Source organism: Rhododendron vialii, chromosome 1a, assembly GCF_030253575.1.
Source record: "Rhododendron vialii isolate Sample 1 chromosome 1a, ASM3025357v1".
NCBI lineage: Eukaryota > Viridiplantae > Streptophyta > Magnoliopsida > Ericales > Ericaceae > Rhododendron > Rhododendron vialii.
In genome coordinates, this window is record NC_080557.1 from 46,769,292 (window position 1) to 46,793,745 (window position 24,454).

At 38.7% G+C, this 24,454-nt stretch overlaps 2 protein-coding genes across 3 annotated transcripts; both read left to right on the forward strand.

The window, feature by feature from the left end:
• The first annotated feature begins 5,959 nt into the window (after positions 1-5,959).
• Positions 5,960-7,103, forward strand: LOC131322063 (probable histone H2A variant 3). The gene has a single exon (XM_058353176.1). It carries the CDS (start codon positions 6,430-6,432, stop codon positions 6,793-6,795), a length of 366 nt encoding a protein of 121 aa, XP_058209159.1. The 5' UTR covers positions 5,960-6,429; the 3' UTR covers positions 6,796-7,103.
• Positions 7,104-15,148: 8,045 nt separating this feature from the next.
• Positions 15,149-18,854, forward strand: LOC131322065 (beta-carotene isomerase D27, chloroplastic). Of its 2 annotated transcripts, none has more exons than XR_009198683.1 (7): positions 15,149-15,513; positions 15,920-16,059; positions 16,161-16,253; positions 16,682-16,743; positions 17,581-17,691; positions 18,374-18,466; positions 18,608-18,730. XR_009198683.1 is itself a non-coding variant. In XM_058353192.1 (7 exons), exons 1-7 carry the CDS (start codon positions 15,291-15,293, stop codon positions 18,646-18,648), a joined length of 759 nt encoding a protein of 252 aa, XP_058209175.1. In that variant the 5' UTR covers positions 15,286-15,290; the 3' UTR covers positions 18,649-18,854. The 2 variants fall into 2 exon arrangements, 1 of the variants encoding a protein (XP_058209175.1); XM_058353192.1 differs by having other exon boundaries at positions 15,286-15,513; positions 17,581-17,687; positions 18,608-18,854.
• Positions 18,855-24,454: the final 5,600 nt, after the last annotated feature.

Sequence of the window (24,454 nt, forward strand, 5' to 3'; positions counted from 1 at the left end):
ATGAGTTGTGATGGTGGAGTGGAGGGCTGGTGGTTATGTGGTGCAAAAATGATGGTGATGTGGAAGTGTAGTAGCTGTGGTGGAGTTGCATGCCGAGTTTGTGATCATCGTGTTGGTGAAGTCGTGGACGTGTTCGTGGCAGTGGTTAAATGAATACGAATGTGGTAGAGTTGAGATGCAATGCCAATGGTGGTAGCGTAGTGGAAGTGCGGTGGTAGTTGTTGTGAAGTGATGTTTGTGTAGGTGGTGATTGGATGGTGGTGGAGGGGTTGGATTATGGTGACAATGGTGGTGGTGGAGTAGTGGTAGTACTCTGATGAGGTTTGTAGTCTTCTTACTATCCAATTTTCATAAAACAAAAGGAATTATTTTTATGATGGAATTTCACCAACTTTAGTACTTTCAAAATCCTCGTTATCGATATACAATATGTCTTTATCGAATTAAAAATGAGGGAGATGCGAGTTTTTTACCGAAATAATTTACTTGTCAACTCTGTGAGGGTAAATTGGTCATATTTTTTAATGTACAAATATTTTAATACATGAACTACTTGGGTTAGAAATTAAACTCAACAAGTTTTTCAACGGTTCCAACCTTGCGAAAATCAGAGTTCGGGAGTATCCGGAATAAACCCGCAAAGCTTGAACGATTTACAAGTTTCGATGCGCCTCAGGCGCAAATTCATGCGCCCCAGGCGCATTCTATTGCGCCCTGGCGCGATCTTTAAATGTCAAAACTAACCAAACTTTGCAGCTTTGTCACGAGCACTCCCGAACTCCGATTTGCACATGGTTTGAACCATTGAAAAACTTGTCTATCCTACTTTCTAATTATCCAAATTAGTTTGACTCCCAAATTGCTTATACGTCAAAACATATGACAATTTTACCCTCAACTTGTCGAAAAATAACCTATATTGGGAAAATCCTTGAATCACACCAACATTAAACCAGAACGAAGCCTACTTTATGTTGATATAAAGGGTATTCAATGTACTAAAACATGGTGCTTGATTCCGGAAATCTTGTAGCTATACTTCCTTAATCCCGAAAGACCACCTCCTCCAACTGGTAATCTTGTATGCTCTTTCTTGTGGCCAAGGTAGCGTTGGTGAGTTGGTAAACCATATTACAAAAGCTTCAACAGCACGCTGGACTTAGCTCCATCTACTCGAATCTGAGACCTCTCTATGCCGCTGAGCCAAAGGCCCATTGGCACAGAGGGGGCCGGCCTAAGTGAGAACATCCATGTTGGTATTTATGAAGCTCGGCAATTTCTTACCAGAAAGTTTATTGTCAATTCTATTGTATACCGAGATTTATTTGAGTTTGTAGGATCGACTAACTAAACCAAATCGAGTCTTGTGTCTCAATTAATTGGGGTCGGCTACATGGGTGTGTAGGATCAACTCATCCAAATGAATCAATACTAAGATGTGAATTCTGCAAAGTAGCCCAATCAGTGTACCTGTATTATTAGTAGTGAAGGAGACTGAGATCGAATCTTAGATCCTGAAAGAACTTCACTAGTTGCCCCATGTACAACTCCGCGTCGTCTTGTAACTCCGTATCACTCTCCCCCTGATACCATAGCATCGCCTGGATATTCCCTCAGCCTTGCACGGCGGCTCTAGCCCTGCTCACTAACCGGTCATATAAAAAACTTCCCTTACCCCAACTACTTATGTTGGACCCCCCTAATGCACAGGGCACCAATCCCACCATGCCGATGCTCGGGTCTTTGGCCAATACCGAATTGGCAGACGACATCCCGGGGCCCACCCCGAACGTGATGTTCACGTTGATGCCCCTGTGGAGTGGCTCGGCCGCGGGAACCCATGTGAGGTTTTGGGGCCAGGCTGAGGATCGACAGGTTGGGGGGGCGTTTGGGTGGGATGATGCTGTCCCAGGTGCCGTTGGTTGTGCCGCCGTGGCCGGACATGTTGCTTTGTCCGGCCAACAGGAATACGTTCATATCTTGTGATGAGGAAGGGGACACAGCGTTTGCCAGAAGAATTAACCAAAGGATAGGGAGCATTGCTTTGGTTTGTGACACTGTAGTCAATGTTAGTAAGGAAGATGATTGCACAACGTTATAAATGTTAATGATAAGGATAAGGACTCCATCACTTGGAAATTTTGTTTGGATGTATTTTCTATTACATATCATTATAGATCAGAATAGTGTTGTTTCAAGTTTAAACTTGTAATCCTTATCTCTCTCTGTAACTATAAATACCTTTGTAGAGATCAATAATATTATCAAGAAACATTTTTATCGTATCAAAGCTTATTTTCTACTCCTACGAGTAAAAGAGATCCTATTAACCTTCCTTCATGACTACCGACCCAAAGCAAATGTCTGGTGATCCCGCGGGATCGATACCTTCTCTTATTGTTTCAACTCCCTCACCCCTTGCCTCTGATAATGTCTTAGTCTTCATTAATGCCGCTGCCCAGCTTCCGCTCAAACTCACCCCAACGAACTATCCTTCTTGGCGTGCACAATTCAATGCCCTTCTCATTGGGTTTGATCTCATGGGTTATGTTGATGGCTCACATCCATGCCCACCAAAGACAGTGCTTCAAGCACCCAATCCTACGTACACCTTCTGGCGGCGACAGGATCAGCTTTTGCTACATGCGGTCATCGCCTCCGCTTCGGAACAAGTCATCCCTTTACTTGCATCCGCTACAACCTCGCATGAAGCTTGGTCTAAACTAGCCACACTTTGTGCCAATCGATCTCGTTCTTGGGTGATGAGTCTCAAGGACCGTCTCAGCAAACCTCGAGCCTCCAAGCCCGTAACTGAGTATTTGCAGCATATCAAAGCTACCTCTGCCGAGCTAGCTCTTATTAATGCGCCTGTTCATATAGATGATCTTGTCCTTTACATTCTTAATGGAATTGGTGAAGAATTCAAGGACATTGCTGGTGCTCTTCGTGTTCGCGAGAGCAATATAAGCTTCGAGGAACTTCATGACAAGCTTGTTGACTATGAAGCTTTCTTACAAAAAGAGACGGCGCCCCAAAGTGTCTCTTCGGTGATCAACGCCCACTCCACCCATTGGACAAATAATTTTTCCCATCCACGAGGTTCCACCAACAATCGGAGTGGCTACCCTAGTCATCCCCAAAATTTTCAGCCCCGCAACAATCATGGTTCTAATACATCATCGCCGTCCCCCTACCCAGTCTCAAGGCCATGGTTATAAAGGCAGCGGCAGCGGCTACAAGGGATTTTGCCAACTTTGTGTTCAACAAGGTCACACTGCTACACGCTGTCCACATGCTCGGCCACTCCAATCTAATGACGTTGCAAATTGCACCACCACCACCACCCGCTACGCACCACAAAATTGGCTAGCTAACTCTGCTGCCTCCCACCATGTGACTGCTGATCTCGGTACCTTGTCTATGCATTCCGCTTACGATGGCCCCTATGATATTGTTATTGGCGATGGTTCAGTTTTGAGTATCACACACACGGGTTCTACTAAACTTTCTACTTCTCAAACATTTTAATTTATCTAATGTTCTATGTGTCCCCTCTATGGAAAAAAATTTGATTTATGTTTCTCAGTTTTGCAAAACTAATCAAACTTCCATTGAATTTTTTCCATCCCATTTTTCTGTGAAGGATCTGCGCACCAAGGAAACTCTCATTCACGGCCTAAATAAAGATGATGTGTATGAGTGGCCAAAGTCGGTGCATCTTTCCAAAATAAAGCACTTCGCTATGGTTGGCATTAAGGCTTCCTTGCATATGACTGGCACAAACGTCTCGGCCATCCCTCTTCTCAAACACTTCAACACCTTGTCAAGCACTTTTCTCTACCTTTGTCCTCTAGTTCTACTATCTTTAGTTCATGCCAATCGTGTCAATGAAATAAGAGTCATCGGCTCCCATTTCATGTTTCCTCTCTTAAAAGTCATGGTCCGCTTGACCTCATTTACACCGATGTATGGGGTCCTGCACCAGTTGAATCAATTGATGGATTTAAATATTATGTTATTTTTGTGGATCACTTTACAAAGTACATTTGGTTTTACCCTCTTAAGCGTACATCAGAAGATAATGACAATTTTACCCTCAACAAGTCAAAAAATATATTATTCTTGAAAAAAATCTTCGAATCACACTAATTTTAAACCAAATCGAAACCTATGTTATATCAATGAAGAGCATGTTTAAAGTCCTAAAACGTATGTGGTGGGATGAAACCAAAAACATAATAGATTTTAATAAATAAAAATTTGGCCGAATTTAGACCAACTCAAAGATCGTCAAAAAAGTAAGAGTTGTGATAGTGGAGTGGTGGGCCGGTGGTTATATGGTGCAAAAATGATGGTGATGTGGAAGTGTAGTAATCGTGGTGGAGTTGCATGTGGAGTTGTGATCATCGTGTTGGTGAAGTCGTGGCTGTATTTGTGGCAGTGGTTAAATGAATACGACTATGGTAGAGTTGAGATGCAATGCCAATGATGGTAGCATAGTGGAAGTGCGGTGGTAGTAGGTTTGAAGTGATGTTTGTGTAGGTGGTGACTAGATGGTGGTGGAGGGGTTGTATTATGGTGACAATGTTGGTGGTGGAGTGGTGGTAATACTCCGATAAGCTTTGTAGTCTGCTTATTATCCAATTCTCTTAAAATAAATTTTATTATTTTTATGATTGGATTTCGCCATCTTTTAGTACTTTGAAAATCCTCTTCATTGTTATATAGTAGGTCTTTATCTAATTTAAGATGAGGGAGATGCGAGTTTTTACCTAAATTAAATAATTTACTACTTTCCAACTCTCTAAGGGTAAATTGCTCATATCCTTTAATGTACAAATATTTTAGATTTTAAACTACTTGGGTTAGAAATTAGACTCAATTAGAAATTAGACTCAACAAGCTTTTTAATGATTCCAACCTTTTGAAAATTGAAGTTCGGGAGTGTCCGGGATAAATCCATGGTAGTACTCCGATGAGTTTTGTAGTCTGCTTACTATTCAATTCTCATAAAATAAATATTACTCTCTCCGTCCTTTATTTAGAATCCAGTATTCTATTTTGGACTGTCCCTTAATAAATGTCTATTTTGTAAAGTTAGTGGGTAAAAGTTGGTGTATTGTCTATTTTGTCTCTAAAAGTATATTTCATTTTGAAAAATTAGTGAGTAAAAGTATAATGATAATAGGTAAGTAGGGAAAGTGGAGGAAAAAGTTGATGTGAAAGGTATAATGATGATGTCTTTTTAATAAGTTGAAATTACGAAGAAAGACACTTAAAAAAGGACGGAAGGAGTAATATTTTTATGATTGGATTTCGCCATCTTTTAGTACTTTAAAAATCCTTTTTACCTAAATAATTTACTACTTTCCAACTCTCTGAGGGTATATTGGTCCTATCCTCTAATGTACAAATGATTTTAGATTTTAAACTACTTGGGTTTGAAATTAGACTCAACAAGCTTTTGAACGATTCCATCTTTGCAAAAATCGGAATTCGGGAGTGTCCGGGATAAACCCGCAAAGTTTGAACAATTTTTGAGTTTCAATGCGCCTCAAGCGCAAATCCATGCGCCCCAAGCGCATTCTAATGCGCCTAGGCGCGACCTTAAAATTTCAAAACTAACTATACTTCTGCAGCATTGTCAAAGGCACTCTCGAGCTCCGATTTGTATGTGGTTTGGACTGTTGGAAAGTTTGTCTAGCCTACTTTCTAACCAAATTAGTTTGACTCCCAATTGCTTATACGTCAAATGACATGATAATTTTACACTCAATAGGTCGAAAAATAACTTATTTTTGTAAAATCTTTCAACATTAGGAGCAAACTGTGGCGATGTGATAACTCCAGAAATTTCCACATTTTGACAATCAAGTGTTTCACTTTGCGGCTTTGCGCTAGTGATACAGTTTGGGTTATGTCTGTTCATTTCATTCTCTATGTATACCTAAATTGCTGATCAAAAAAAAATGTATAGCTAGATTGATCATTATGTTGTCGCTTACATTTTCTACAATGTTGGTTTAAAATTTAAATGATGGCTTTTGGTTGTTTTGGGTCCACTTGCTGGAGCTACTTCTTTACTTCTAGTCTACCATCAATTGCCTTCATTTCAGGATACCAAAATAGTAGTTTTTTTTTGCTTTAGTATCCTTCATGTATAATCCCAATTCCTCTTTCATCGTTTACGTTTTGGAGAATCCTGTCACTTTTTCTTCTAGCAATTTCACTGGTTTTGGTTGTTTTTGTTTTAATCTGGGCAACTTTTGTTTCCGGTAGGTTTCTCCTTGTCTTCTCTATTATCTGCCTTGGTAACTGATCTTAACATCGAGATAGAACAAGAAATTGGCATAACCTTTCAATCTTGTGGTTTTATAGTCTACCAATTAATCAAGTGGTTTTATAGTCTATGTATGATGATGATCCTGAATGCGTTATGCCTTTGCATTTTCTCAAATCTGTGCCACTTGTTGGACCTATTGGTTGTATTTTGTTCAGTTCCCAGTGGGTCGGATCCACCGACATCTCAAATCAAGGACTGCTGCTAACGGGCGAGTTGGTGGCACCGCTGCTGTTTATTCAGCTGCGATTCTCGAATATCTGACTGCTGAAGTGCTTGAGCTAGCTGGAAATGCAAGCAAAGATCTGAAGGTGAAGAGGATCATGCCGAGGCATCTGCAGCTGGCTATCAGAGGGGACGAGGAACTCGACACACTCATCAGAGGAACCATTGCTGGAGGAGGTGTGATCCCTCACATTCACAAGTCCCTCATTAACAAAACCTCCAAAGAATGACAGTTCTAATCTGAAATTGGCTGTTCTTAACTGATTACTGTTGACTTATTTTGGTTTCTTGTAGTGTTTGCTTTGAACATCTATGTTAGGGTATATTGCTTGTTTTTGGTAACTGGTATATATGTTCATTTAGGAAGGAATGTTAAATCTTAAAATAGGCTCAACTTTGGTTTCCTCAGATGCTCTTTTTTGTACTTTTGCTTTGACGTGGATTGTTTACCCTGCTTGACTGTTTAGGTCTCTGGCAGCTGCTCTTGAGCTCAATTTTAAGCTACAAAACAATGAAAATGTCTCTTGTTATTTTGATATTTTATTCCTTAATTAATATCAGGGAATTATCATCAAAAGGTTAGCACGTTCTACCATAATGGTTCACTAGAGGATGTGTGTGCAAGTTGAATTTTAACAAAATTCGATCAAACAATAAATGGGAAGCATTTGTGCATGTTTTGATCGAATTTTGCCACTTTTCGTCAAATTTTGGCTACCCCGGCCTCTAGTATTAACCTATTGTGACAGAATAAGCAATAATTAAATAGACAAACAGTGTATTATGGTTTGATTTCTTGGGTAAAAAAAGTAGACAAACGTGGTATGAATGTTAGTAGGTGTATATTAGTTTTTTAGCATGACTTATTAAACTTGATGTAAAGGAAAAGGGGAAAAAACTCTAAATCTCCAAGCGTACGTATCGCTTGTTTTTTTTTCACTTCACTAATGGAGTCTATTTTCCTGCCATGGTATGAAATTAAATGCATTTTTAAGGCAAAAACATCCCCTCAATTATCACTTTTTCTCACAGAGATCCCCTCACATTTAAAATCGCCCATAGAGACCCCCTCAACTACTGGAAATGAAAAAAAATGCTAATTCCGTTAACGGAATGGAGGAAATGACTAAGATACCCTTTTTTTATAAGGAGAAAGTACATAAATATCCCCTCAACTATCACTTAGTTCTACGAAGACCCCCTAACATTTATATTATACACTTATTCTATCGGTCGTTCTAATCATTTTTTTTTGTTTTATACAATTTCTTTTTTCCTTACATCAATCATTTTAAAGAGAACCTTCTGTATATAACCCTAAAATTGCATCTTCACTTATTTCACCCATAAAAGATCATATTACACCAAAAACAGTATGAAAATCGTGGCGCGATGGCAACAGGTGCCGCGGTGGTTTTTTTGCTGAGAAATGAAAAGGGAAGAAGAGGAGGGAAATGAGAGAGGTGTGGGAGAAGAGAAGTGGAGGAGAATGGTGGTGGCAGCCGGCGGCGGCCATGGTGGTGGCTGCGTTGCTTTTCCCATCTTTTTTTTTTGTCACTTGTTTGGGTTCTTGAGAGAGAGAGAGAGAGAGTATGTATTGAAGGAGAGAGAAAAGAAGGTCGCCAGAGTGGGACGAAACCAGTGGTTAGTCGGTGAGGGTGTAGAGAGAGAACAACTTAGATGGAGAGAGAGAGAGAGAGAGAGAGAGAGAGAGAGAGAGAGAGAGAGAGAGAGAGAGAGAGAGAGAGAGAGAGAGAGAGAGATTACCTATGATTGAAAGGGGGAGGAGAGTACAGTCCTTTTACGTTTTAATCCAATCATTGATTTTAATGGTTGAGATGGAGAGTCAAAAATTGTGGGTGAAACCGGCCCCTATATATATATGAACCAAAGTTTCATATTTGTTTGTTGATTTTAGGTTTTGATTGGAGGCTATTTGTAGAGGGGAGAAAGAGAAAGGTTAGAGGGGTGTATGTATGTAATACAATAAGGGTATTTTTTTCCAATTTATGGATGAGGGGGTTCATCACAAATGGTTTTGAAACGGAAGGGTGTCACTTGGGTAACAAAGATTAATTGAGGAGGTCTGTATGGGCGATTTTAAATGTGAAGGGGTTTCCGTGGATAAAAATGATAGTTGAGGGGGTGTTTATGTACTTTTATCCATTTTTAATTGTAATGGGTATTGATGGAAAAAAGAGAAGCAATTAATTGTAAATGTGCTAAACCCTTTAATTTTTGCAATTTTGTTGAATTCATCCCGAGACCATTAATTTCTGAACTCAAACCTAAATTCTGATTCTCAACCACAATTTGTTAGGGAGGAGTGGTATCTTATTTTTGTCTGACTTCAAAAATTGATGGAAAGTAACAAAAAAAGGAGTGGAAAACTAAACAAAAATTAGGAAAATTAAACAAATGGACTAGTATCTTATTAGGAAAACTAAACGGAAAAAGTGTAACTGAAAATTCCGTGACCGCTCCACCCTTTGTCAAGGGTGGTCACTTGAACACCCCAAAAATTATTTTTCCATGACACCCTACTCAAAAATCAAAATATATCTGAACACCCTTCTCTGGATTTTCTAGAGCCTTTTTTTTTGTGTGTGGAATGGTAGAAAAGTAATTCCATACCAACTTAACTAGGCAATTGGTTGAGGACCCTTATACACAAGCACACAATAATCTAAACTCCTGATGTAGAAGGCAGCCAGACACCCAACAAGTGGGAAAGCACGTTTTTTTTTTAAAAAGGGTAGAAGAGTAATTTCACACACCAACTTACCAAGGCAATTGCAAGTGGGGGTGTTACAAAATCCGACGGACCAAAAAAATCGACCGATCCGTTCGGTTTTTGGTTGGAGTGATGGTGGAATTTTTTCGTTTCAGACCGAACGAACTGAAATCGGTTCGGTCTCGGTTTCCTAGAATTTTCACCGGACCGAACCGAACCGACCAAGTATATATTTTATAAATTTTTACATATATATATATATACACACTTTTTAAATTAAATGGAAATTTTATATTTCCGGCGGACTGAAATTCCCGACTGGACCGATCCCACCCTAGCCGAGCCGAACCGAACTCAACTCCTGTCGGGATCGGTCCTGGAAATATGTGAACCGAACCGAATCGGTCTTCAAAAATTTCACCCCAAACCGAACGAAACCGAACCGAATTCACCCCTAATTGCGAGACTAAGAGGTGGAGGACCGGAGGAAGAACTTTGGAATGGTTGTAAGAAGAGGGTTGTGCAGGACAGGATGGAATCACATGCGTTGAAGCAGATGCCGGAAGGTTTTGCAATTGAACAGCCGAAAGAGTTCTGTTTTTTTAAATTTCTGTTTGACCAAAAACAAAAAAGAAACAGTTCTGTTTTTTAACCCTGAATGGAAAGGAGTACGCGAATTGTTCCAGATTCAATAACTGCTTGATGTTTTGCACGTGGGTGTGTTGTGGCTTTGGTTTTTTACCTTTTACCCGTACGGTTATCGGGCGCAGAGGTAAAGTAATGTAATTTCATTAGTACATGTTCGTGCCTGATGGCACGGCGCAACACGTTTCGGTCATTAACTTGGCGATAGGGGAGAGAGCGAGGGAAAGGAATGTGTTGGTCCCATAATAATTTGATCACATTGTTACCTAGGGAAAAGAATATGCTAGTCCTAACATGATTTGATTTGATCAAATAATACCATTCAAACGAAAGAGGGACAAAATCCACAACAAATAAATTCTCAATTGAAATTCTTTTTAAAAAGTGTTGAATTCACTTTGCCGTGTCCCCAGCATTTCTCCATACATGTCTCCACATGTTGTTATCATCATGTCGCATGTCCTTACAGTATCAGACCATAAAGTCTATCCAAAAATTAAGAGAACTACTCAAAAGTGGATATAAAGAATTAATTCACTCCCCACTATTTTCACTCTGTCAAGCATGCATTTTAACAAACACAAAGTGAGCATTTTTAAAAAACAAATAACAAAATATATAGATCAAAAAAATTCATATCCTAAACCGTAAAATCGGTTTTCTTTTTTTAAACAGAAAAAAAATTCTCATCCTAAACAATAATTTTTTTCCCCGTAAGACCCCATCAAAAAAATTCTCATCTTAAACAGCAATTTAGGCTGCATTATGATGGGAGTTATACTGGAAAGGGAGAACCAAATCGATTTTGTGGGCGGCTGATTGATGAGTGTGCGGGACGACTGATTGATGGAGGAGCTAGGTGCTATTTTTTTTTTTTCAGAGCGCCGAGGTGTGGATTCTGCGGGGAGAGAGAGAGTAACTATGGATGAAGAGACGAAACACGATGGAGAAGAGGAGGAGATAAGACTGTTTGGCAGCGTTATATTATATGGACTTCTTTCAAGTTTGGTACGTGTTTATATTTTTTTTAAGGTAAATATCACAGGGACCCCTTAAACTATCACAGTTTATCACAGAGACCCCTTCATCTATAAAACCTCTCCCCCAACTACCTCGATCTATGGGTTATTAATTGACTCCTTAATTTTGTTAACTACGGATAACGGAGGGCATGAATTTACCAGCCCACCCCTGGCTCTCTATACTTGCACAAAACTGATAAGCACCCGAGAATGTAATGTAGGGTGCGCTAGTTTTAGTTTAAATTAAGTACTAATTAGTTATTGTTAACGATATTTGCTTGTAGAGTGTTTTAGTTCTGTTTTGTAGGTGAATTGCCAAAGAAAGAAATTTTTAAGGCCAAGGCAGAAGCAAAACAGCTCAGGCAGAGCCAAGGCAGAAGTGACCCGACGTCCAGTGCAAGGCGAAGCAAGATCAAGCAGGCCAAGGCAAGGCAAGAATTGGCAAGGCAAAGCAAGATCAGGCGAGGCAAGGAAGGCCAACTGCTGGAGATAACAGCCTCGGCATCGATGGGATGAAATCCTTTACATCGATGCCGAGCCCCTTAGCACCCCAGTTCCTTACCTACCTTGGCATCGATGGGATGTATTACTTTACATCGATGCCGACCACCTTAGCAACACAGCTTAAGCCCATTGCCATCGATGCTGAGGGCCTTAGGGGCGAATCTTCAGAGCATCTCGCGGTATATTCTGTGCGTGGATCCCCGGAGTATAAAATGCATGTCATCATTTTTGTACAAACAAGTAGAATAGATTGAGTAGTACAACTTTTAGATCTAGAATAGATTTTGAATCTCTTTGCTTTGTTCTTGAGTGTTCTTCATTTTCAGCTTTGAATATTTTAATTTCTGCCTTTAGTTGTTAGTTTTTGATATTGTCGCCTTAATTAAAGTTGTTGCTTTACTCCCAATCTATCTTAATCTCTAGTTTATTTCAAGTCTTGTTATTTCATTATGTTAGCTAGATTTTTGCTTGCTCTTATCTCTCAATAGATATGTGCGAGTAGTTTACCAAGGTTAGGTCATGGGGTGATTAGCACCTCATGGCTCAAGTAGAATTGCGTTTTTCACCATAAAGTTTAAACCTTTGGTTTCGATCATTGATGTGGGGTTCGGGTTTATTTGTCAAATCGCTAAGGTGTTAATCTCCTTGATCATGTGTAGGTAGGAGCATCGCCTACCTACCACACATGATGCTTGGAGCTCTAACGCACGAGGCATTTGCTAAATAAATTCTAGAGCTAACTTGGTGATCGAACCATTCTATTTTTCGATTTAGGAACCTTAATTGTGTATCCTGAATTGTGTATTTGGGTAAAAAATGCAGTTTTAACTTGAGTCGTGAGTGTTAGTAATTCCTAGACCTAACCTGTCTTTTATCTTAGTTTATTAGCTTTTCAATTTAGCCCCTTTTAATTTCCACTACGCACATAAAACCAAATTGGCTGTCTAAAAGCCGAAAGCCCTTGCTTGCATCTACAAATCCAGCAAAGCCGTATTAATTATTCCCTTGGGTACGATCCCGGATTTCCGGATTATCATGCTTCAACTAACGTATTAGGCCCTACGCTTGGGGCGTTATCTCTTATATCGGAACGAACGAAGCAAAAACCTAGAGAAACACTACGCTAGCTAGGGCCGGCCTCGGGATAAGCCTTGCAAGTCCTCGGGCTTGGGCAACCAAAAAAAAAAAAAAATTAAGTTACATATAAATTTTTTTTAAAAATCTCGTTATAGTGTAAGGTGTTTCTTTGGTGTTATGGTCACTACAAGTTGTTTAAAAAAAACATGCTTTTTATTTTTACCCTCAAACTACCATTTCGCAAGAGAGATTAAAGAGATTGAGTATGATTTCAATTGAAAATGAGGCATCATTCTACAAAGAGCATTTTTGCTGCTTCTTTTTTTTTTCCAACTTTTTACACTTTTCGAGATAGATCATTCTTCTTACATATATTAACTTTAAAAAAAAAAATCAAAAGTTAGTGGAACGGGCCCGAGTTCTCGGATAAGTAAAGTATGATGAATCAATTAAAATTTTGCTTCAAAAAATGCTAGGAGATTTTTTATTTTTTATTTGGAATCGGATCGTGCTAATCATAAGTCACTATTATCGGAGTTTACATTTTGGTGTTGAATTTTTTTTTTTATGTTATTCAAGCTAAAAGAACAATGTAATTTTAGTTTTTTTTGGGTACTTGTATGTTTTTTATTTTATTTTATATGACTTAAAAGTATGTGGACAACAAACATGAGGTTGGATTAAGGCAACCCAAATGTCGGAGTTCACACTGATGCTAGCAAAAAACCCAGAGAAACACTCTTGTTTCTCACGAACTTACGAACTCCCCCAAAATCAATCTTCTCTCTCCATGAACTCCAATCAAAAAGGGTTTTTTTTGGTCCAAAATATGGAAAGTTAGGACCATTTAGGCGGGGAAAAAAGTCTTTGGTTCACAGAGTATTAACAGAGGGGGTCTAGGTGATAACGGCAAATAGATGGAGATAGTTGGTGGAAAGATTTTATAGATGGAGGGGTCTCTATGATAAACTGTGATAGTTTAAGAGGTTTCCGTGATATTTACCCATTTTTTATTCTCCTCGTCGAAACAAACAATGTGATATAAGGGTGGTGACAAAAAGTTAAGAAACAAAATAACTAAAAGTTAAGGGCACCGCTATTCGCAGCCCTCTATTTACTCCCGTAACCCACTAAATTTCGGTAAATGATTGTTGAAAATCATAAATAACATTTCGGTAAATTGCTGTTGAAAACAAGATTATATTTCGGTAACTACATGTTGAAAATATGTTCAACTTTCGGTAAACAACTGCCAAACATGCATTTTCAGTAAACATCTGTTGAAAAAAATATTATATTTCGATAATTGGACGCTGAAAATATATCTCAATTTCGGTAACTAACTGTCGAGTATAATTGAAAATTTTTAACTGGCTATGAGAGTAAATAGAGGGCTGCGAATAGCAGCGCCCAAAGTTAAATAATACTCCGTACCCACTATATATCTTTGCAAAAAGTTAATTACGTCCAAACACACTCTTGAAATTTTTTATTTCACTCATAGTCCAAAAGACTAGTAGGAATCGTTAATTAAATGTAACTCATCACTCCTATGATCATCTCCACTCACAATATCATTAGAGACTTTTCACTAGCTTAACTCTCATTTCTCGATCCACTAGTACAAAATATCTTACCATTAACTTATAAATCCCACTAACTAATACGTATGAAAAAAACATAACCAAATAATAACTCTCAAAATACTAAATAAAACAAGTTTATTATTTCCAACTTTTTTCCCAGTACTAACCCCCCCCCAAAAAAAAAAAAAAAAAAAAGCATTCCGAACTAGTTAAGTAATCCGAACTAGTGAAGTAACCCAAACCACCGTTTCTTTCCATGCCTCTAATTTATATGTACCGAAGGAGGCGTTTCAAACTCTAAAACAGACGGGAATTTTGAAATGAGGCCCTAGTTCTTTTTTTTAAAAAAAAAATCAATATAGGTGGCTAACATAATGTAAAAAAGATAAAGCATGGTATTTTAGCTTTGTAATTTAACTAAACTAATTTTTTTTTTAAATTATACCATTAGAAAAATATGAATCAAACATAACAAAATACCACTCATACACTACGTTTTCTTTAATGAATATTTAATATTTTGTTTTATCAAAATTTGTCGAGTAAAATTTTTTTTTTTATTTCTTTTAGTCGTGTTTTATTTGTGAATTTGACATTAATTGTTCAAGTAAAATTAAAAAATAAAAAAATTATCAAAACATTATGGTGTGCAAAAGATTTGAACTTTCGTCTTGAATAAAACCTACAACTGTTAAAGCATAAAAAATTTATAATACAAGAGGTGCAAGTATATTATCTACACCTAGATTCAAATAAGGAAAATTACAAAAAAAAAAATATAGTTTGCTAAAAAAGGCCTCCTTGTCTTTGAACCAGAGACCTATTGGTTTCATTGAGTTAGCATGCGCCACTTAGGCTAGAAATCATCTTACAGATACATGGAACAACTTGACTTTAATATATAAATGTGTGATATGGAAAACGGGATCCTAATTGCTGCATAAAATCCAGATGACTAAAGAGCTCACACCTCCGGCTTGACCCAGGGCCGGCCCTGCGTCAATCTACCGACACAACTAGCTACTGACTGGCCCATCTCATTCATTTTCTAACTCCCTCTTTGTCTCTCCTACATGCAAACATATCACAAGGCAAGATTGTCCTCTACAACAAATTTATCTTAGCCAGCCAAAACACTCTCTCTCTCTCTCCACAAAATGGAAGGCAGGCTTGTTATGCATAACATTATACCTTTCTCAACACAGGCTTGCCGGAGAGACCTGAACCGGGGAAAGCAGTGTCTGTCCATTGTCTCAGTGCTGACCCAGCCTGTGAATGATCAAGTAGGGAAATTATCGAGCTCGAAGGCTGTTTACAAGGACAACTTCTTTGAACTCGTCGCCATTAACTACATCTCCAAAATCGTTCAAGCTTCAACGGGTTCGCTTCCTTCGCTTTCATGCATCATGTCAAACACCACCTCCCACCGGTTGCTGTTTCAGAGTCATGAGTTTCCCAGAATGTCTCCTACAAAAGTTGACAACCAAAAGATATCTTTAAATTCTCAAAACAATTTTGCAACAAAATAAATAAGATTGTATAAATGACACGCAGTTTCTTGAAAAGCAGAATCTGAAACACCTACCGAACGTGGGCTACAAATCAATCAAAAGGATGATTTATACGAGTCGCAGGGATTATCAATAGCCTTTTACCGCTTAAAATGTAAAAACTGAATATGCGAATACTTCCGTTTTATGCATGCAAGTATCTGTAACCTGATATATGCTATTCTTTTTTTTTCATTTTTTTGGATCATCTCATACATGAAACATCCATAATTCAGGGTTCACAAACAACAGGAGTGGCTATGATAGCTTTGTGGAAGCAGCTACTGGGTTATGGAGCAACTTCAATCCCGTTCAACAACATGAGATAGTCGCAAAAATTCTTGATAAGGCCATTCCTAGGCCTATTCTTGCCATGGCAAGTTCTTCGTTTTCATCGCATCGTCTTCTTATTCTTAAATACGTAGAAAACGCGAACAAGTATATCGTATACAAGTAATGATGCCGTGACCTTTGCAGATCAGGACATTGCTACCAAATTCTAAATTCACCAGGGAACTTTTTGCTGTTTTCACCACTTTGTGTTTCGCTTGGTTAATCGGACCAAACGAGGTAAGATTGTACTTTAGGTTTCAGTTCTTTTTGTTTTGAAAGTTGAAACTCTGTCACTCACGGTATGCATTCCAATTTCACAAGGAATTATGAAAAACAAAACGCCTCACCTCGCACAGTGGCCTTCGTAAATTTCACAACAGCACAAGTAGAAGGCACGCATAGGAGAGGGTGAAAATGGCCAACAAACACCACCTGCATACATCACAGTACCAAAGTTTTTACTCATTCGAAAACAATTCTATTTGTGTGAATGTATCCAAAAAGAGACTAATCTTGGGTATAGAGGAGCTCTGAGAAACAAAAGATCACTTGAGAACACACAATTTTCAACCAAAGAAGTTTTTTTTTTTGCATTCTTATTTATTTTATTACATGAGGATTATATATGAGTGTATTAGTATTTCGATACTTGTTTTTCCGACAAGGTGAGGGAATCGAAGCTTGACGGTCGAAGAGAAAGGAATGTAGTCCACATTAAAAAGTGCAGGTACTTTTTTTTTTTTTTATCAGCAAAATTTTATTAAAAATGGGAGAGGGGAAAGGAGACTCCAACCAAAAGTTGGACAGCACACCACAAGGGCCAAAGCCCAGTCACCTAAGGTCTAACGGGGAGCCAAAAAATAAAGCAATCAAGCCCAACCCGATACCCAAATAACCAACAAAGCCCAAAAAAAACAAACAGGCACAAAGACCCGTCCGGCAGACCCAAAACCAAAAAACCCTAACTCACTTCCTAACCACCGCCGCACAAAACACCGTAGGCAACACCGCCTGGACCAACACCACCACCCAAACAGCCTCGCTGTTAAGCAGATCTAGTCACACCCAGATGTTGAGACTAGCGGCATGAAGGAACCTAACAGACCCACCAAGATGATGCTAACGGCCTACGACAATAGAGAGGAAACAACGAGACGGCAGTGGGAAAGCAAAGTGCAGGTACTTCCTGCACTCTTTCCTTAAATCCCTTCTAATTTGAAGCTACAGTTGCTGTTGAATGAGATCCCACCTAACCTAACCATAGACAGACAAACTTAAAAAAATGTTTAAGTTCTAAGAACAATCTGCTCCAATGATTGTGCATTGGTCCGGGACCTTTCTTTCTCAACGCCATCATCACCATCACTGGCATCAACTACTGGGCCCCGTAGCCGAACATCCAAGGCCCGCTACAAAATCCTGATAAATTCCTTCTTATCTGAGGCCCTACCTGTTAAATGACCCATAAAATAGGCCTAATTTTGATGTTATTCCTTAGAAAACCATGGGCCACTCGAGCATCATCTGTACAAACCTTTTTTCATTTCTCCTTAAAATCCTACAGGTTTCTGGAGGAGTCCAATTGTGTAGGAATGTGCATCAACCTCTGCAAGATGCCATCTCAAAAGTTCATGAAGGACACCTTGGGCGTGCCAGTCAACATGGTCCCTAGTATGTTCTGCTAATAGCAGATCATCCATTTCATAACCTAAAGTTTGTTTTCGTTTCAATTTGTACGTCAACACAAATAATTAGGAAGCTCAAAGATTTTTTAAGTTTGAAAATGAAAGAGGCCGGCAATGTGTTGTTCTTCGTTAACCGTAACAGGACATTTCCTATTTTACCTCCCAAAGTAATTGTATCACACCCAAGTATATCAAACATCGGTAAAGATAGAAACACAGCAGTAAGCCAGTAAGAGTAAACAGTACCTGAACTAAATCTTGTAAGTTCTTTGCTCATCATATAGTGGAGGGGCCGGAGCATAAACCACTAAGGGTGCAGCACTGCAACTAGATCCAATCAAAACTAAAGTGACAATTATAGCATATGGACTAGGTTCCCTGGAAATTAGTGGGCAAGAAATCTCATAATTAGTGTTGTCCATTCAACCATGAAGCTCAGTAATATGCACCAAGTCCCTCTGTTTTCAAGGGACGGATGGAACTTCTTGAAAACAACCCAAGTAAAGCATCAGACGCCACGTTTCTGCGTCAACAGTCAAATTGTTAAGACGAGACAAGCACTTAAAATTACAATCTATGGTCCTGCTATGGAGATGTTTGAGCAAGATAAAGTGTATCAATTCACAAATGCAAATGGTTTTACATAACTTAACACCACTTTTTTGCTTGTAGATTTTGATGATATGAGCTGTGAGATGGTATTTGGTCAAGAACCTCCTGCAACTGCTGAAGATCCAGCATTTAAGCAGCCATGCTACAAACTATGTAAAATATCTCGAAGACCTCTTCACTTTCTTAATTCCATTTCCACAAAAAGCCTCTTCAAAAAATTTCACTGCCTGGCATGGGGTGAGACTTCAAACTGCATACGAAATGTGCTCACTCTTCTTTATGTAACTCATGCAGGCAAAGTAAACAAAAGGCACAGCTCAAATTGTCCCAGATAATTCAAGGAACTTGCCACCACCCTTCACCCGCCGGGAAAAAAACAAAAAGGAAGAATAAGATATATGCGTGTGTGTGTGTGTGTGTGAAAAAAAAAGAGGGAGGACCTTTGTTGGAATACCGTGATCACTACATTGTATGTTATTCTTGTTCAGTTTAGAAATTTCTGTTATTGTTCAGGCATTGGCAATTGAAGGGTTTTCACATACACCATGTTGGTCTACTAGGCATCAAAACAAGCACAAAAACAGTTATACATAGGGCTGCAAACGAGCCGAGCTGAGCTTTACCGTGCTCAAGCTTGTTTATTAAGTTTTTAACGAACTCGAACTCGAGCTCAGTGAAAACTTAACGAGTTGAGCTCGAGCCAAGCGGGCCTTGGCTTGACTCGAGTTTATTCACGAGCCTTAACGGGCCAACAAATAACGTATATATATCTTCGCATAGGCCTAATACAACCAAAAATATATTGATTAATTGTGAAGGTATATATATCTTTCATTTTCCTATACTCTAAAAAAAAAAAATCTCAATTTTAGAATAATAATAACATGTAATATATTTTTGTAAGGATTCTGCATTAATTAGGATATCAAAATGCTAATGCTAATTGTAGTAATTAACGTAAAAAGTCTACTAAGTCATGGCTTGCGAGCCAACTCGAGCCGAGCCTCTACTAGCTTGTGTTCAGCTTGATAACGAAACGAGCTTAGAATTTGAGCTTGAGCTTGTTTATTTATGTCTTGAGTTGAGCTCGAACGAGCTTTTATCGACCTGAGTCTCAAGTGCCTCGTGAACGGCTCTGTTACTTTGCAGCCCTAGTAAACATTACTGAATTCAGGCCTTCAGGAAAAGAAAAAGTGATCCCGTAGAAAATGGTGAAGAAGTCCTCAGGAGCCCTTTCAGAAGGAGGGAAAAAAAAGGTTGTTCTCAGGGGCAAATAAGAATGGATACATGGAAAGTTTCTTGGCAACCTCTTTTTAAGCTTGGTCTGGGGTGACACCAATTCTTCAGGTTTACCAGACTTGCTAAGGTAATGAACTTTATTCGTAAAAGTGCTTTGACTGAATAATATTCAGTGATAAGGTGGGCAAAGGTGGACCTATAGTGCCTCCCACTTATGTGACCAAGGTCAGGTTCTTGAGCTGTCCCTTCCATCCCATATGGAGAGTGATGGACTAGTTAACCCACTTTAACCAGTGGGAAATTTGCTCCATCATCATCATCATCTGTCTTCATAAGAGTGCTCAAGTATGTGGGTGTCCTTAATGTGAGACAGGAGTAATCGGAGGGACAGGGCATAATGGTGGATTCAGATATTATGAACTAAGAAAAAGTGTATGACTTTTTAAAGCACATAATAGGATATAGAGATTGTAAGCTCAGCATAACAAACTTACTTAAAGAAAGCCCATAAGTAGTTTATACGCGTCTACCAATTGTAAGCTCAGCATAACAAACTTACTTAAAGAAAGCCCGTAAGCAGTTTATACGCGTCTACCAACTTGTATATACTGCTGCAGCACCACATAATACAACAGTAGATGATTGCAAAAACGCCTAACTTCGCGCACTGCATTAGCTACAGAGGTTTTGGCCTATTTATTAACGTTGTGAGGTTTCTAACATCTCAGCACGATTCCATGGATTAAATTAGTGTAATCTCTACTCAATATATGAAACCAAACAAACATGGTTGCAAGATTTACCAATACTGCGTATTTTTTTTATTTTTTTCCTCAGCAAATTTTCCCAATGCTGTTGGAAACAGACAAACAGAGGTAGTTCTGGTATGTTTGAGGGTTCAAGGCAGTAAAAACTTGAGAGAGATGGCAAGGGAGTTCCAAATATAGGATTATGTAAAAATTTGCTTCAATTGTAAGGCATAATTGGCCAGGGAGCACTGGGTAGGCTATAATTCACTTTTCTTGGCCTTGAGATTCATGGTGGGGCCGTTTTCAGGTAAACTTAGGGTTCTTTTGCTGCCAAGCATCCCGCTTGGCAACGGTCTTGGCAATCGACGGAGCAATGGATAGTTCAGATTTTTATGCACTAGAATTAGATCCAAACCATCCGTGCCAAGATGAGCGACCAGATGGGCCGCTCGGCACCGCTTCCACGCACTTGGTGCTTGGCAGCCTCCATTCCGTATCACTCCAGAAAAAGCGAAACAATAATTCGCTTTTTTTTTCAGTTCAAATAAAAAAGTAGAAGAGAAAATATCTGCATCTAAAGCATTGAGTGATGGATTAAAAATCAAATACTTAATCCAGCTATAAAGATTAGAGAGAGTTCATTAACCAAAAGAATACTCCGTACTTGCTAAAATCTGACAACATTATTTGCAGAAATCATAATTCAAGCTGCATTACAGTCGTAACCTAATTTAATGACAAGTAACCTAACTTAATGACAAGGTTATAATCTAATCATAACCCGTTCCGCTACGAGAAATATGTAATTTTTTTGAATTAAAAACGATATATTATCAAAGAATAACATATCTCGTAAAGCAAAAAATAAAAACTTACACAACAAGAACCTTAACGCAGAACAAGACTTTAAGTTCTTCTAATCAAAGATTTCTAAATCCGATTCACAGTTACATAAGGTTTATCGAGCCCTACCTGAATCCCATTACAGATTCACACTGGTTAAAGCTTTCCCGCGCCATGAGAGAGAGAGAGAGGCACTCCAAAGTCCAAAATAGGCCCAAACATGAGTTTCGTTCGTTTTCGGACGTTTGGAATAGGCCCATTCATTAGTCAAGAATATAGGCCCACACATTTTGGACTTCTTCGTGTGTGATTTGGGCCTTCTTACCATTATGGAATCGAATTAAGAATTTTGTTTTATAGTCAATAAATCAAATTTTGATTTAGCTTAGAAAATGGTAAAGCTTCGCATCACTATTTTGCATTGAAACATCTTTGAAGAAATTTTTGTGATCAAAATCTTATGCGAATTACTCCATCTTTCCCGCATCTTAAAAGTGGAAATTATAGAACTGATTTCATGAAAATTTTGATGATAGTTATCAGAGTCCTCAGTATCAAATTAAACTTTCGGCCAAATTTTTTATCCAAATCTGTTGGGAAGAAAAGGCCGGAGGATTGGAGATTGCCTTAATTAGTTAGCGATGGTCGTAGCGATACCATTATGAATGAGGTAGAGAAGTTAGAAATAGTATCTGTACCAAGACAATTGGTTAGGTTATCCTTTCCCTCTTCGTAACCCCACCTGACATGAGTCTACTGCATAATCCACAAAAATATTGCAAAAGGAAATCAAAAGGCAAAAGCACAAGAGACCCAACAAGTGATGCAATACTTCACAATCACTTGGGGAAAAAGCCGTGGAGATTTCAATCATTGTTAGCTTTACACCATAACTATTGGAACAATGTGGTGGTGCAAGACAACCAAATTGGAGAAGATAAGGCAGAAAGTTTATTTATATTAATTCTAAGGAAGTGATTGATATATTTTTTAATGTTGTTATAAAGTGATTGATATTTTCTGGGCCACCGCACGGATTTTTGTTTAGAGAAATACTTATTTACGGAGGTGCTGTAAACAGCATGTTTGCATCATCAACCAATTATAGCCGTCCAAAAAGTATTCTGGACAGTCCGAATTTTAATAAAACTTTTTCGGGGAAACGTTTAACTCTTTCCTAGAAAAGCTTCATTAACATTCCGACCGTCTAAAAGTGGACGGTCACGATTGAGTGTTGTAAACACTTGTTTACAGCACCTCCGTAAATAAGATTTTTTCTTTTGTTTATTTGATCATAGAAAAGAAAAACAGGCCACCCCGTAGATTATGTTCCCTAATGACCCGATTGAAAAGTTTGACACCTTAATAGTAAAGGAATTACTACTACAATATTACTATTCAAAACCTTTTATAAAAGGGAAAATGACCGCCAATGATATGTTTTGACAATTAATACCCGCCAAGGACATTTTCAGCATTAACAAATGTTCTTAGCTTGTCCTTGATGGGTTTTAATTATCAAAACACGTCCTATACCGTCATTTTCCCTTTATAAAATCCTATTTAATCACTTGAAAAGAAAAAAATTATTTACTATGCTCATAGGATTCCTCCTTAAACAATGCTCTATACCATCACCCAGTACGGTTTGGATTTCGCGACAGATTTTTAAGAATAATGAGCAGAGAGAAAGGGAGAGGGAGATGGAAAAAATTTAGTAGGGACTATGCATAAAAAATCTGAATACTCCAAACGAACAAGCCCAATGGAGGACCCACCACAGTTGTATCTTGATTGTCATAGATTCCCAGTTGTTACTATTTGTCTAACGAAAATGCTGAGGACACCGATGGGCGGAGCACACCCCTGTCCGTGGGGTCCACTTCGGGGTTCCAAATAGTTAATTTGAGTTGTTCAATAATTTTAAAATAACTTTAGGAGTTGCAAGGTGAAAAGTACGTTCAATTCCATATATGTAAATACTTGATTCAATCGTCTAATTTTTCATTCACAATCTATAACCTACTTGAGAAATTACTTTAAAATTATTGTACGACTCGGGTTATCCATGTGGAACTCCGGAGTGAGCCGCACAGACAAGAGGGTACCACCCGTCAATATCTGTAATCGGGTTCATTTGTCTAATGTGCGTCGACAAATCATCCAACTTGAAATCGAGGAAGATTGAGAATCTTGCAGCGGTCTGATTGATCACATAATACGGGGAAAATGGATTCTCTTCATAGAGGAGTAATTATTTCGTGCTCCAGGGGCACCATATGACAGTATTTCAATTTCTTCTCTATCATACATTTATATGAACTTTGTATATTTTGTGGTGGTGTTGTGAAATATAAGTTTGGCACACCATGTGACGGTGTCCCAAAGACATTGAATAGCTTTCCCTACAAAAGAAGTCCATTTCCTAGCCAGGTTGGATACTTGGATCTCAATTGTCCCAGTAGTTGTTTGACTCCATCTACCAATGTCATTTGCAGTTGAAAGATGATGCCAATGCCGTGATAACACCCAATAACTTCTCCTGTGTTGGTGTGCTCTGACATCATCAGGCTCATGGATTGCACTGCGACAGTCAAATCACCAAAAGATCTGCGCAGAAAGGATTGTGGTCAACGGTCATCATTCAAGAGAATCAAAACCATCAGAGGACCCATGACTTTCAGCACCAGAAGCACACCACACGAGTAATTATACAGTGCGCCCAGGGCACGGGTACGTGGTGCTCATGTCTCTTCTCCGGTGCATGTTGTGACGTGATTCAAACATTTTGTCTTGAATTCCACCGCATTATATGGCGGAGAAAGGGGCCTGAGCCATCATGTGGTAGTAACCTAAGGGCCTTGAATATTTTTTCTAGACCTTCGGTTCGAAACTTACAAAAAGAAAAGGAAATAAAAAGAAAAGAAAAGAAAAAGAGTGGGGAAAATGTAAAGAAAAATGCATTGTGCTTAGAAAATGAAGTGATGTGTTGGTTTGGCATTGATAATTCCGAACAGTGGTGTCTCTCCGGTCGAGACCACTCCGAATAATTGCTTCGTTTTCTAATACCATTCCGAACAGTCACCGTTCCTTTTTCATTGGGATGCCTACTTTTCTATAAACAGGACTCATCTTCTCCCAGTAACGAAAATTTCTGCATTCATAACATACATATTCTGAGAGAATTCTACACAGTTTTCTAGTTCGCCCTTTCCACAGATTGTAGTGCTACTTTCGTTCTTCGAAAATCGGGTAATCCTGAGAGGCAAACGTTCAAGAGACCCAAGAGCACCGGTGTGAGAGACGAATT